We start from the raw sequence: 14,289 nt of genomic DNA, 5'->3' as shown, positions 1-14,289 counted from the left end.
GGAGCGAAATTGGATAAGTTCCTGAAAAACACTTCTCTAGGTAGTTTCAATCAAGAAACCCTGCAGTCGTGCTCTTGCTTCAGATTGTCTCCCTTCATAGAACTTTCGCTCCCATGGATGAAGCCTTGCACTCTCTACACCTTGCCTTCAGAGCACCAGCTACCTGCTTAATGGTGCTATGTTCTTTAACAATTACAACTGCTTTAAAAGTGACCCTTTTTGGTGGTTGAGACACTTTCCCTTGCCAAACTGCACATTTCTCATATCTTCCTACTGAACTTCTGTTCTGTCTCACTGCAGATCTGGAGGACAGTACTAGGTAAGAATCTGCCAGAGCCTGGATGCCCTCTTGTCTTGAAACTGTTCAACCAGACAAATTAGTCCATCATAGTTTTAATTCGGCCTCATTCAAGTTTTGAGGACATGGACAGAATGCAGCCAGATCCTTTGTCACAGGTTATTAAAAAAAATAATGGTCCCTTATGCCAATTCCCAATAAAGTGCTTGCTTCTCTCTGAGTCCTCATGAGTCAGGCCTCTGAGACCACATTCTGTTCAGCATCCTCGTCTGGATTCCTCGTCCCCACTAGATTGACACGTTAAGTTCTGCTTACAGCACTCCTGGGCTTCTTTAGCCTGTAGCTGCACACTCTTCTACATTCCTCCCTCAAACCAGTCCCAAAGAACAACATGGACAGGTTTATCACAGCAAGGGCTCTATTCCTGCTCTCTGTTTCTACAGTAATTACTTTCTTCATTAATGTGACAAAAGATGAACCAAGAGGCAGTGTTAAGGAGAACGGTTTTATTTCGATGTACATGAAGGGAACACAGAACGTGCAGGCATGGGAGGGATGGCAGTGAGAAGACAAGACAGCTTGTCACACTGGGCCAGCAGTTAGGAAGCAGAGAGAGATGAAAGCTGCTACTCAACTTTCCTCTATATGGTCTGGGAGGCCAACCCTTGGAATGACGCCACTTAAAATTTCCCATGAATCCTTGCACCTCCATTAACCTAATCTAGAAAATCTTTTGCATATATGCCAATAGATTTTTCCTCAGGGTAATTTTAGATCCTTTCAAGAAAGCTATGTTTCATTATATAGACTAGAGACCAGACACTTTCAAGATTCAGTTTGGACCTAAAACGGTTGTACTATTATCACTTATCATAGTGTTTCCTGGCTAGTCCCTTTACTTCATTCCAAGAAAATTGTTTTAGATACATTACATTAAGAATGTGAATTAATTCTATAAACTCAACTGAAAACTAATGTCTGAAATATAACCAAAACTATCGGCACAGAAAATTCCACCCGACTCGTAACTTCTTGTCAATGTTCAGTACTCCTGCTCATGAAATTTAAAATATTTCTTTCTGAAATTATTAGGTCCACACAATTATTATTTTAATGGAAGCATACTTTAGAGCAGTTAGTGAACAGTTACTAATGTTCTTTTCTTAAAAAACAAGAATGTAAAGTACCCTAAATATAACCAGAAGAGGTGAACTATCTGTGAAATCACAACAGCTTGAAAATGATTGTAGACACTAACAGTCAAGTTATATTTATATTTTAAATACCAATATTATATAACATATGGTTTTAAATTGTATTAACATGTGTACTTCAAGAACTAGTTTGTCTTTAGCTCAAATCTGAGAAGTCTTTATATATTTTCAGTTTTATTTTAAAGTTTAGAGAGACAGAGAGTGTGCTATACTTTAACAGTTAATTTAGATCTATCTAGGAACTTGGAAAGACTAAGATATAAACCTTGCAAAGAGTACTTTTTTAAGCACCAGAAAATCGTTATCTTTCCAAATGCTTTTGATTCCTACCATAAGATGCATAGGCAACACAAATTTATATATATATATAAAATATAAAATTATATATATATAATTAATTTCCTTAAGACAATTTCAGATGGCATTAATATGGCCTTAATGGCAGATGACTTATTGTGACAGCTCTGATCTGAAACACTCTTACTAGTATCATTTTTAAAAGCCCATTTGCAAATTCTTGAAAATATGGAAGTGTACTGTGTCTGAGCTTGCCTCAGTGCTGAAATCAGATATCTGCCCAGGCACATCTAACTGTTTTATGTATACTTTGCTTTCTCACAGAAATTTCTCAGAAAATGCTAATATCTTAAATTTTTGTACTACAGCTTAGAGAACTGTCTAAATACTTGGAACTTTAAGTAAAAAACCATCTACAAGATTATAGGCTGAAATGTACATATCTAATTGAGTTGAAGCTATAGAAATGGATTCTATATTAAAATATTTTATTAATTATATATTCCGATCTAAAAACCTAGGACTCACTTTTACATTTTTAAAAAATTTGACTGTTGGGTTGAAATCAAATGAAACTGGAATAAATACATAAATAAAACTATAGAACAACAACCGCTTTCCTTTACAGTAAACATGTCATAAAAATAAATATATTAAAAAGAAAAACTAGCAAAGACAATAACAAAGAACATGTCTTGTTCTATTGCCTTGCGAGAGGGAGGCCCCAGCCTCCTGTCCTCACAGACCTTTGGGCTTGCCTAAAAACAGTCTTCTCCAGCAGACCATGGCATTCTAAAAGGCAAGAGCCTTTAAATTTAGATAATGCCGTAGGGCAGGACACAACCAGAAACTCTGTGCCCTGGTTCCTCCTTATACACCATTCTTTATAATAAACCACGAGTGTGTGTGGGGGGGTGAGTCAGGAAGTGCTCTCCATGGTAGCAAGAGAGCCTGAGTTCAGGTCCCCAGCAACCGTGTGGAAGAAAAAGCTGGGTGCTGGGTCATGTGTCTATGAACGCACTGAGGGGGAAGTAGAGGCAGGGCCTTCCATGAGCTGACTGTGCAGCCAGTCTAGGCAATCAGTGAGCTCCAGGTTCAGTGAGAAACACTGAAGTCCTTAAGAGTGGATTGAAGACAAGTGGGGAGTGATGGAAATAATAAGTGGATAGAGAAGGGAGAAAACACTTGCCATGCCTTCCGGTCCCACGTGCGCGCGTACGTGCACGCACACACACACACACACACACAGAGACATGTGCAGTTCTGTGCTCACACACATACACGCAAACATGTGCCAAGACATATACCACACTCAGAAACACATACATAGGCGTGCACACACATGCAGAGAGAGATCTAGCCCCCATCTCAGAAACACTGCCTGCTGACCTCACGTGCTGAGTCATGAAAAGGTGGAGAGTAGCCGCCAGTGTATCTGTAACGGTTTGCTCCCTGGAAGGGTGCTAGCATCAAGCTGGGAATGATCAGGACTCTGGTCCCTGGAAGCAGTACCAAGTCTCCACTTCCCTTTATCTTCTCACACTGTCCTCTCACGTCACTAAGCTTGTGTGAAGAACATCTGAATAACATCTCAGGTTTTTACTGGGACCACTAGCAGCACAGATCAAGATGGTCACATGATGTGGAGTCAGAGTGGGGGTGTGAGACAGGGGACAGGCATATCCAAGGGAGTTGTGCTTTCCCAGAGGTCCAGAGTAAGGCTGAACTGAAGATACCCAGCTTTTATTCTTGGCAGCATTGGAAAATTGAGAATTTTTGTTCAATGCCCTTCAGCTCCACAGTGCAGGAAGAGAGACTTCATGCCCCCACGAGTCTTTAAGGTTTGCTACGGATTTAAGGCTGCATGTCCAGAAATCCGGAGATAAGGCTAATACTTCTGTGTGCCTCGTGTCTGGCCATGGAACCTCCTCACGAAGTCCCTCCCTAACACAACATTTGGTTGTATCTCTTTTGCTCACCACTCGTCAACACAACTGTGGTGCTCTCTCCATCAATAGCTCTAAAAGTTGAATCAAGGAACTGCGCAGGCCAACTCTCCTCTCCAGCTGCCAGGTCTCCTGTTCTCTCTGCCTGTGACACCCTTCCCTCTGCATTCACCTGCACTGTTTATCCCAATGCATGGGATCATTTGAGTCTACTACTAGACTCAGGGGTCACTCTGCTCAGGAAAGCCCTTTGGCCCTTTCCTTTTGCGGCTCCTCATTCTCATTGCCACAGATACTGGTCAAACCTCTCAGCTTCTAGAGTGTCTTGAGCCGTGGAATCAGAACTAACCTCTGTGTGGTCAGTTCTACAGGTGCATGTTTGTGGGCTGGAGTTAGGTAACGGTTAAAAATAATGTCATTCTTTAGGGAGCAGATACCAACAGCAGACTGATCCCAGCTAGGGTCTTAGCTTATCATTTGATAGCATGGATATATTTTCTACATATTAGTTACTGGTCAACAAAATGGCTTAGTGTGTCCAGAAATGAAATTCTAAACAGCCATGTTCTATTGTCAGAATGGAACTCTCCTCCACTGCTGGTGGGAATGTAAACTGGTACAACCACTCTGGAAAGCTATCTGGCGCTTTCTAAGACAATTAGGAATAGTGCTTCCTCAAGACCCAGCTATACCACTGCTAGGTATATACCCAAAGTTCGTTCAAGTACACAAAAGGGATACTTGCTCAACTATGTTTATAGCAGCTTTATTGGTAATAGCCAGAACCTGGAAACAACCCAGATGTCCATCAACGGAAGAATGGGTACAGAAATTGTGGTATTTTTATACAATGGAACACTACTCAGCAATCAAAAAGGAGGAAATCATGAAATTTGCAGGCAAATGGTGGGATCTAGAAAAGATCATTCTGAGTGAAATATCCCAGAAGGAGAAAGACAAACATGGGATATACTCACTTATATAGACCTATAAGATATGATAAACATAATGAAATCTATACACCTAAAAAAGATAATCAATTGAGCGGACATGGGATAAGATGATCAATCCTCATTTAGAAAGACAGATGGGATGTGCATTGAACTTATGACAGGAGTCTACTGAGCGCATCTGAAAGACTCTAACTAGCAGTGTTTTCAAAGCAAAGACTCATGACCAAACCTTTGGCAGAGTACAGGGAATCATAAGAAAGAAGGGGAGTTAGTCTGATGGGGAAAGGATAGGAGCCCCACAAGGACCAAATATATCTGGGCACAGGGTCTTTTCTGAGACTGACATTCAACCAAGGACCATGTATGGATATAACCTAGAACCTCCACTCAGATGTAGCCTGTGATAGCTCAGTAACCAATTGGTTTCCCAAAGTGAGGGGAACAAGGACTATTTCTAACAGGAACTCAATGACTGGCTCTTTGGTCTCCCCACCCCCGAAGGGAGGAGCAATCCTGTTAGGCCACAGAGGAGGGCTTTGCAGCCAGTCCTGAAGATAGCTGAAAAAACAGGATCAGATGAATGGGGAGGAGGTCCCCCCTATTAGTGAACTTGGAAAATTATTCTTCTTATGTAACAACTATCTTCTACTTGCTACAGCTCTTTCGTGGTACATTGTGGGGGGAGAAGGATGCTGAACACCAGGCAAATGAACTCCAGAGAGAATCTCATGTGGAATGCATGATGGGCCAAATACAGTTCAATATGTTTATTTCCTCATTTATCAATAGAGGATACAGTTTTGAATACCTTCTCCTCTTACACAGCTAGCAAGTGACAAAGTTTTAATTTAAACACAGAATGGTTCTAGATACTGAGGAAGAATAAGATGAAAAACATGAATTCATGTAGTGTGCAAAAATGACTAAAGGATTTTAGACTAAAGGGGTTTGAAGCTAGAAGTGTTATGAAGCAAACCTCCTCCTCGTCCTCTTCTTCCTTTATTTATCTCTTTCCTCTCTCTCCCCACCCCCTCTCTCATTTGAACTGGAATTCTTAGACAAAACTCCCAGTTTCTACTCTGCTCTGTTTCCTCTTCTGGGCAAGCAGAAGCAGAAGTCTCCAGGAAGTGAGAGCATTTACTCTGTGTTTGAGTCTCTGTAAGGCTTCTTGATTCATTCTAAACTTTTATTCAGGATTCAACTGACTATCATTTTTTTGTCTCTATAGCCAAAATTCTACTGAAGTGGAGAGCTGGTTAGAAACAGGAAAGATTGAGGTAGAGAATCAAAAGTTAAATGGGAAGTGGTCCCTGAGTTGGGAAATCTTAGCATCTGCTGGGAAATCATCTAGTAATATGCATCTGATGGTGCTGTTATACATACATATATATATATATATATATATATAATCTCATATATCATACCACATATATAATATATAATATCATATATATATAATATATAATATCATATATCATACCATATATATATATATTCTAACCAATCACGTCGAAAGGGAAGAGAAGTCCTTACCAAGGTAGGCAAGAGCAATACTTACTATTGGGTCAGTCCATTTATTTCTGTTTTATCTCAGTAAAGAATCAACCACAGACAAGATCTGTCCAGGGTCTAGAACAATTTCAGTCCAGAGAAAGTCCAGCTGCCATGATGTCATAGAATATCCAATAACACCAGTATTCTTTTAACTCATCATAAACATTTTGAACTCATCATACAAATAAGGAAACATGTAATTTTAGATGATATTGCACATCCCATTTTTTCAAGTAACTTAAGCCCTAGAGCCTATTTATAAGCAAGATTATGCATGATGCAAATTTCCAAAAGAGTTTCCATAAAGTTTCACATCCAAAGGTATATCATCAGCACATGAAAACATGCAAATAGTTTCTACCCATAAAATGGGTAAAGAGAATATCATAAATTATTAGAAGTATTTGTGACAAAAATTAAAAGACACAAGTATTACTAAAAAGAAAAAACCTATTCTTCAAAAGGGCATTCAGTATCCTTTGACACTTGAGGGGAGCATAAATGATGACGGTCTTACCTATGTGTTATCAAATTTGATTGCAAGATAAACATTTTGAAATTACTCTTCATATTTAACATTCTTTCACATCATCTGTCTGCTCTTTTTCCTTCTTAAATATCTGTGGCGTTAACTTCTTAAATAATTCTATTCTCCTGCTCTGATGTATTTCCTATGCCTTTTTTTTTTTTTTTTCCTGCATGGAACATTGTACAAAGTGCAGTGCCTGCTGCATCTTCCAGGAAGGCTTCTTTGGGCTTGACACCTCTTTTAATACATCCTATAAACTGATGACTGCTCCATGGAATGACATTTGGAAAAATATATTCTACATTATATAGTAGTTTTATATACAGTAGTGGCTAGGTTTGTTTTCAGAATATGCGAGGCATATTATCAAGTGATGAAATCCACAGTCTGAATATAGTCTCATTTTATATTTTTATTATTTTTCACATTCAAAGAATAGGTTTCATATTGTCATCTTCATACATATATGTCATTTTACTTTGTATTTATTTATCTGTCCTATATACTTACATACACATACTTAAAGTCAGAATCTTTAGAATATGAGGGAAAAAAAACATGGTATTTGTCTTTCTGACTTTGCTCTACTTTATTTAAAGAATTTCCAGTTACAGCTATGTTCCTGAATATGTCATGACTTGGTTTTCTTTATGTCTGAACAGACTTTTCTTGGATACAGGTATTATATCCTCTTTCTCCATTTACCTCTTGTTAGGCATCCAAGCTGACCTCATTGCTTAGCCACTGTGAATAACTGAGCAACAATCAGAGATGTTCAAGTATACTCGTGGTATGTTAACATAGAAATTTTCTGGTATATGCTCAAAATGGTAAAACCGAGTCATGTGACAATTGTAATTTTAGGTTTTTGAAGAACATCCATACTGATTTCCATAGTGGTTGTGCTATTTCATACTCTCACAAGCAGTGAATAATAGTTCATCTTTCCTTACATCTTCCCCAGGCTCTCTTATCCTTTGTTTTTTTCAATTATAACTGTTTTTACTGAAGGACAGAGTGAGAAAAATAAGCTAGCATCATTGCTCTGTGGATTGGAGGAATTCCAGTTTTCTCAGTAACTTTAACTAAAAACTCCTTTTTCCAACATAAATTTTTGATTCTTTTGTCAAACATTAGGAGGCCATAATTATATTGTTTTTCTTGATTTTTGTATGTTTGTTTTCAAATTGCCCTCTATTCTCTGTTTTTGAATACACCATTTTTTTTTCTTTTTGGTGCTGGTGTGTAATTATACCTCTGTAACATAACTTGAGTTCAGGTATTGTGGTGCCTCCAAGTTTGCTGTTTCTGCTTAGGATTGTTTGGCAGGGTAAGATCTTTTGTACTGAAATACAAATTTTAGGATTGAGTCTCCTGGTTATGCAAACAGGTCATTGTAATTTTGATGGAGAGTGTGTTAATTTGTAGATAATTTGGGTAATATAATTACTTTTAAAATACTGACTTTTTCCAATCTATGGACATATGAGCTCTTTTCACCATCTAATGGTTTCTCACTTCCTCCACTGTTTACAGGACATTCACATCATCAGGTAGGGTGTTTCCCCCTAGGAAATTATTTGTATATTTTGAATCTGCCATGAATGTGATTTTTCCCTCTGATTTCTTTTTGACATACAAAAGGTTGTTGATTTCTGTATATTAATTTTGTACCCTGCTACTTTATTAAATCTGGGTTTCCTGATGGAGTCATTTAAATATAAGATACTTTAAAAACTTATATTCTAAGTTTTTTTTTAAAAAAAAATAGAAGAAATAAACAAGTTCTCAGACACATATGACTTAACCAAAATTAAATCAAAGAGCTATAAATTCTTAAAGATATCCCCCATAAGCAATGGGATTGTAGCAGTCAGTAGTAAGTAAACCTCAAAAAGACCACCCGAGGGCCTTATGGATCCTAATCAGAATTCTTCTAAAACTTCAGCAAATACCCATACCACTGCTTTTCAAACGTCCCCCAAAAGTACAGAAAACACTACCAAACTCATTTACAAAGCTAGTATTTCTTCAGTTCCAAAACCAGGTAAACCTATAACTACCACAACAAAAGAAAGTGATAGTTTTAAAGCTTTCTCATCTAAGACAGAAGAAATAACTTGTTATAAGCTCATAATTTATTATTGTAGTCTAAGCATCAACTCAAAGCAATAGCTCAAATGGGCATTAGAAGTATTTATTTTACAAAGCACTTAAATGACTTTAATGAAAACTTAGCTAGAACATGACTAATGTGAGACTGTATATTAATTTTAGCAAATAAATAGTACCCTCAAGTAGACAGTTTAGAACAACTAAATTTTTAAGTATTTTAATAAAAATTTTTACATGTAAAATTTATGTCAAATACTAGTAAATTATAAAATTAGCACAGTCACAAGAACTTACATGGCTATTTACTAAAATGCATGTATTCGTGGCCAGGTATCAGCATGCCTGATACTGAGAACGGAATGTTTGGCTTTGAATGTTAATATATGAAGGCATATAATGTCTATACAGATATCCAGATTATGATTTTCTCAGTTTAAGAAATACCAAGTGCAAATGATTATAACAAGAACAGAAGGTGATTTACCACTTTTGTCCCATTTTTTTCCTACGGTAGAGACCACATTTCCCCAAATAATAAAAGCTAGAGAGCCAAGTTTTTCCTGTTTCCATGAGCAAGGGCAAAGGTCACAATTTAGAAAAAGAATACTTTCCTATTGATATTATTGGAGAAGCAAATTTTACTGGCATTTACTTGAAGCTAATATGGGTGGTATTCCAAAGGGTAGTGACCTGTGTAAATAAGGTCACTCAGAGTTACGAAATAGAACTCCATGGGAGTAAAGAACGATCTCCACTCACATACGAAGCCAGGTAAAGGCCTACAGTGTGTGCTAATGACTGTCACCTTTAACATATACTTGAAATCCTTACTTTAAAGCACATGAACTTGAAATAAGCACGATGCCCACTGTACTCTTCACTATCACCCAATTAAAACCAAAGAAGAAAAACATATTAATTTACACTTTCATGTTAATGTGAACACCCAACCTGAACTTCATCCATTATTTACATATAAAAGGTTTATACCACATAATGATCTTGTGTAATGACACAGTTATCAACAGCAATCATAATTAAAAATCCATCGACTGTTGCCTTACCGGCTGTTGAATTTCTCTGGGTGCTTTTCTCTCATGATATGGAATCTGTGTGCAATGGAAGCATCCTAAAAGAAGAAATGGGGGTGACAATTGTGATTTTTACTATCTTGTAGAAATACAAATTTGCAAACAAGACGTTCAATTGTTTCTTTACAATGTTATTAATAAAATGTTCTGAAATCAGTGAAAGATGTACAATCCATGTGACATCAGCAGAGTATGACTATGTAAACATACCCAAAACACTCAGTCATCATTTTTGTATAAGAAATTGATTTCTATTTAATTTATTTATCTTTTAATAAATTTATCTTTTAATGGTATTGGCCCCATGCTTAGATTCTGCTTAAAATATTGCACTTTGTTATAATGCCAAAAATTAGTTGAACACATGTCTAAAGAAGAGTGAAAAAGATGTCTTAAGTAGATAAAATCTACTTAGAAAAGTTCTTGATCCTTTGAGATTAATTGTGCGTAACAGGACAATGATGGTCTGGTGATTTAATAAAATAGTGTAATCTTTGCTCAGTGTGCTCTGATGTGTAATAACTGTTCATACACACACAGCTTTCTGACCCATCTCCTGTAACTGAAAAGACCCACAAAGAGAAGGTCACAAAGACCTGGTGACAAATAAATCTCATCTCTCAGATGCTAAGCACACTGGTTTGGTACCCTAATGAGCGCAGCTTTCTTTCTGGTAGTCCAGCAGGGTTTCTTTTCAATACAAGAATCACAGTGGATGTGATGTGTGAGCTTGGTAGAGGGCTGTCACTCAAGCTTTGGGAGCTTAGACCATTTAAACCAATATTAAACAGCTCTATTATTTCAAGTGAGGAGATATTTTCTCATTCTCCAGCTTCACATAATTAATCACTCAAATGAGAAACTAATATATTTACCCATCATCTTACTAAAACTGTGCCTTTGTGATTGAATGCTAAGTTTGCTTCAGAGTGAAGACAAAAGAAAAAGAAACCTAATACAAAAGAAGTAAAGAAGTTGTGTATTTGAGAGAATGCTGAAAACACTAATCAAGGACTAAAAGTCTAATGAATGAAATAAAAAGGCTGATGTGTTTGCTCATGCATAACAAAGCACAGAGCTCAGCAAGAGGAACCAAGAGCTGCAGATGGCAGAGAGGCTCTGCAAGACAGAGCAAGCTGCAGCTATTTATACACACTTTACATGCTATCAATTGTCAAGTAATTGAGTTATTTTGCGTGAAAAGGGACAAAAACATATAGATAGATGAGCACTGAAACAGCACTTAAAATAAAAATTACCCAGAACAATCTCCATGGATTGATTTTTTTATCATGAAATTTCAAAACAACAACAACAAAAAAGGTTCACTTTGTTTGGTCTAATAGCTTTGCATAATTTATAACAAGTTTTATAAATACTCACTACTAAGTCATAGTAACATTTTAGATTATGTCTTTATCTTACAGTGTTACACAATTATATGGAAATTTAAACTGAGCTATTTTTGGTATATATGTTCCTTGACCAGTAACTGTTTTTAAAAAGCATTTGTCTTAACTTTATTCCTACATGATTGCAAAACGAACTCGGAGCACCAACCAACTATGCAAATTCAGCTACAATTACACAAAAGTAAAGGAAAGGGAACTGAGGCATACAAGATTAAATGGCCAATACTTCTGGTCAATTGGGAGACTATCATTGAATTAATTTTCACTTGAATTATTTGTTTCTTCCAGTTATAGACTGTGTAGGAGCCTTTTCGTTAAAGTACATACTTTTACAATAAAATTTTTGCTCTTGAAAAGCAATTTAAGCTAGGTAGAAAAGGAGAAATGAGAAGAGAAGAAAATGAAAGAATATTTAAACAGATAGGAATATATTTGAATAAACTCCTAATGTAGACCATTACCATGCCAACTACCCAAAGATACACTTAGTATTATCTCTATCTCCAAGATACTCAGGCAATTGACTACTTAGTAAAAGGAAATAAAAAACAGTGCACAACTCTGGCAGGCTTCTCCCATTTGAATGGATTCCACCAGGAAGAGAGCTGGCCTTGTGACGTGCAGGATTGATGCTGGACAATGACAGCAGGTGTTCATTTGGATGAGAATTCAGCCCAAATTTGCTAGGGATTCTGTCCCTCTGGCACTACCCCAAGGGGCATGAAGGAATAATGCCAGCTGCTGCCAAGTTGCTCAGCAGCCCTTGTTTCAGAGATACTTAGGATTCTCTAATGAGACATCACATAATTTTACCCTTTCTGTCTCTGTGTAATATAGTCCTTGGGGTGGGGAGCCACAACAACTTCCTAGCAGAAATAAACTGAATCCAGAGCAGGCTTTGGGTTCCAGGCCATGTGCCTTTCAACACACTGGTTTTCATGTAGACTCAGAGCCTCCTTATGTCCACTCCATTGTCATTGACCAAATGCACTGATGCCACACAAGACACTGTTTTTGCTAAGAATGCTCATGTGATTCAAGAACATGCTAGAACTCCCTGAACACAAACTGGAGGCTAAAACATGCTTATTATGTGACGTAATTCCAAGTATGTATTTTCTGTCTTTTTTATTATTTCCTTAATTTAAGACGAGTTTTATTTTAAGCTAATTAAATTTAAGAAGTAAAATTAAATATATCAGCTCCATTAAAGCAAAATAAATTGAAGTTTCAAAGTTTAATTTAAACTGTAGTTTCAGAGTGATTTTTGGTTTCATGTAGCTATACATATACAACCATATATTAAATGAAAGGATTGCTGTTTATGAAAGAGTCAGCTTCTATCCACATCTATTTTAACTAGTCTTTCCTTGATGTTCTTCTACATTGTTATTTCTCTCCCTTTGTTGTCACTAGTCTTACAATTAAATTACCCTAGTTCAGAGAGTACATTGTATAGGATGATCAGAAACTATCATTACCATTTCATCATATTTAATTTTGTTATTTTTCATAATTTGGCCAGTTCATTGAAGTTGATCACAGCCGTGTCATCCTCTGTGATCTTGTTACCAAAACAAAGTGACACTTACATGTGAGACAAGAACTGCATGAAGCCTACTGTCTAATTCACTTCGTTACCTCCCTCCATCAACCCTAATCAGGACTATCGAGCCCTTTGGGAAAGTGATTGCTATAAACAGAGAGAAAGTAGTGTGTTATCGTCACTCACTCCGCTGAAACTGGAGATAGTCTCGAATCTGTGCACTTGTGTCATCGAAATTGGTGGAAAATTCACTTTGAAGGGGTGACTGTGGAAAATCATATAAAGTAGAAAATACTGGAGTACATAAAGTGAGGTTTATTGCTGCTGCAAGTCTATAGGTAAAATGCTAGGGGTTGGTTAGCAGGCCCAGCAGAGAGTTATATCCAAAAAGGAAAACATTTGGGCCAATGCAACTTTTTTATGGAGATATCAAAAAATATAAGAGCATTCATTTTACCCTCCCTGTTTCATATCTCCTGATAGAAACTTGGTTGTTTACCTCAATTAGAAATAAGAGAACAAGGAAACTTTGATGTCATCTTCAGTAGGTAGAATGAGAACGGCCCCGTAGGCTCATATATTTGAACACTGGTACCCAGTTTGTGGAACTGTCTGGGAATGAGTAGGTGGTATGGCCTTTTTGGAGAGCATGTGTCACTAGTTACATCCACTGTTATCTTTCTGTGTCTTGAGACTGTGTGTCAAGGTGCAAACTCTCAGGGACTTCCCGAACACCATGCCTGTTTGTTGCCGTGCTTCCTGAGATGAAGGTGGTGGGCCCATCCTCTGAAACTGTAAGCCAGCTAGAAACATCTTTTTTTTAATATAAGTTGCTTTGTTCAGTGTCATATCACAGAAATTGAAATGTCACCAAGATATCATCTATACAGGAAACTTTCTCCGGGCAGGGAGCAAGGTGCAGAGAGACAGAGAGATATAGAGGTTAACAGATAAAACCTGGAAGAGAAGAACCATGGCTTAATCCAAGTAGAATAGAAAATCTCTGTGTGTTGTTTGTGTGTGTGTGCGTGGACAAGCTGATGCATAAGTTCATAAGAACATAATAACATTATTATTAAGGCAGTGAATACAGTATTAAGTGTGAACTAAGTATATATATATATATATATATATATATATATATATATCACTTTAAATGAATGAAATAAAACAAATACATAAAGTAGGTTTAAAGTATCAAAGCCCACGGGAAGTGAGTTAGGATATTGGAAAATAACACTTGTCCTTAGCAAAGCTGGAGATGACTACTGCCAAGGAGAGATTGTAAACACTAAGTCCCACTTTGGCTCTGTCTTGTACAAAACACAGAGTAT

The 14,289-nt window shown here is 37.1% G+C and overlaps 1 protein-coding gene across 11 annotated transcripts in view; it reads right to left on the bottom strand.

The window, feature by feature from the left end:
- Dgkb (diacylglycerol kinase beta) overlaps window positions 1-14,289 on the bottom strand; it is a 696,100-nt gene that overhangs the window by 289,550 nt on the left and 392,261 nt on the right. For all 11 annotated transcript variants that reach the window (XM_060367267.1, XM_060367311.1, XM_060367280.1 and 8 more), the window contains one exon: window positions 9,971-10,035. In XM_060367267.1, the coding sequence (XP_060223250.1) occupies window positions 9,971-10,035 (65 nt within the window). The remainder of the gene's footprint in view (window positions 1-9,970; window positions 10,036-14,289) is intronic.

Source organism: Meriones unguiculatus, chromosome 1 (genome assembly GCF_030254825.1).
Source record: "Meriones unguiculatus strain TT.TT164.6M chromosome 1, Bangor_MerUng_6.1, whole genome shotgun sequence".
Lineage (NCBI taxonomy): Eukaryota > Metazoa > Chordata > Mammalia > Rodentia > Muridae > Meriones > Meriones unguiculatus.
Note: the sequence above shows the minus strand (reverse complement) of the source record. Positions and strands in the feature narration are given on the sequence as shown.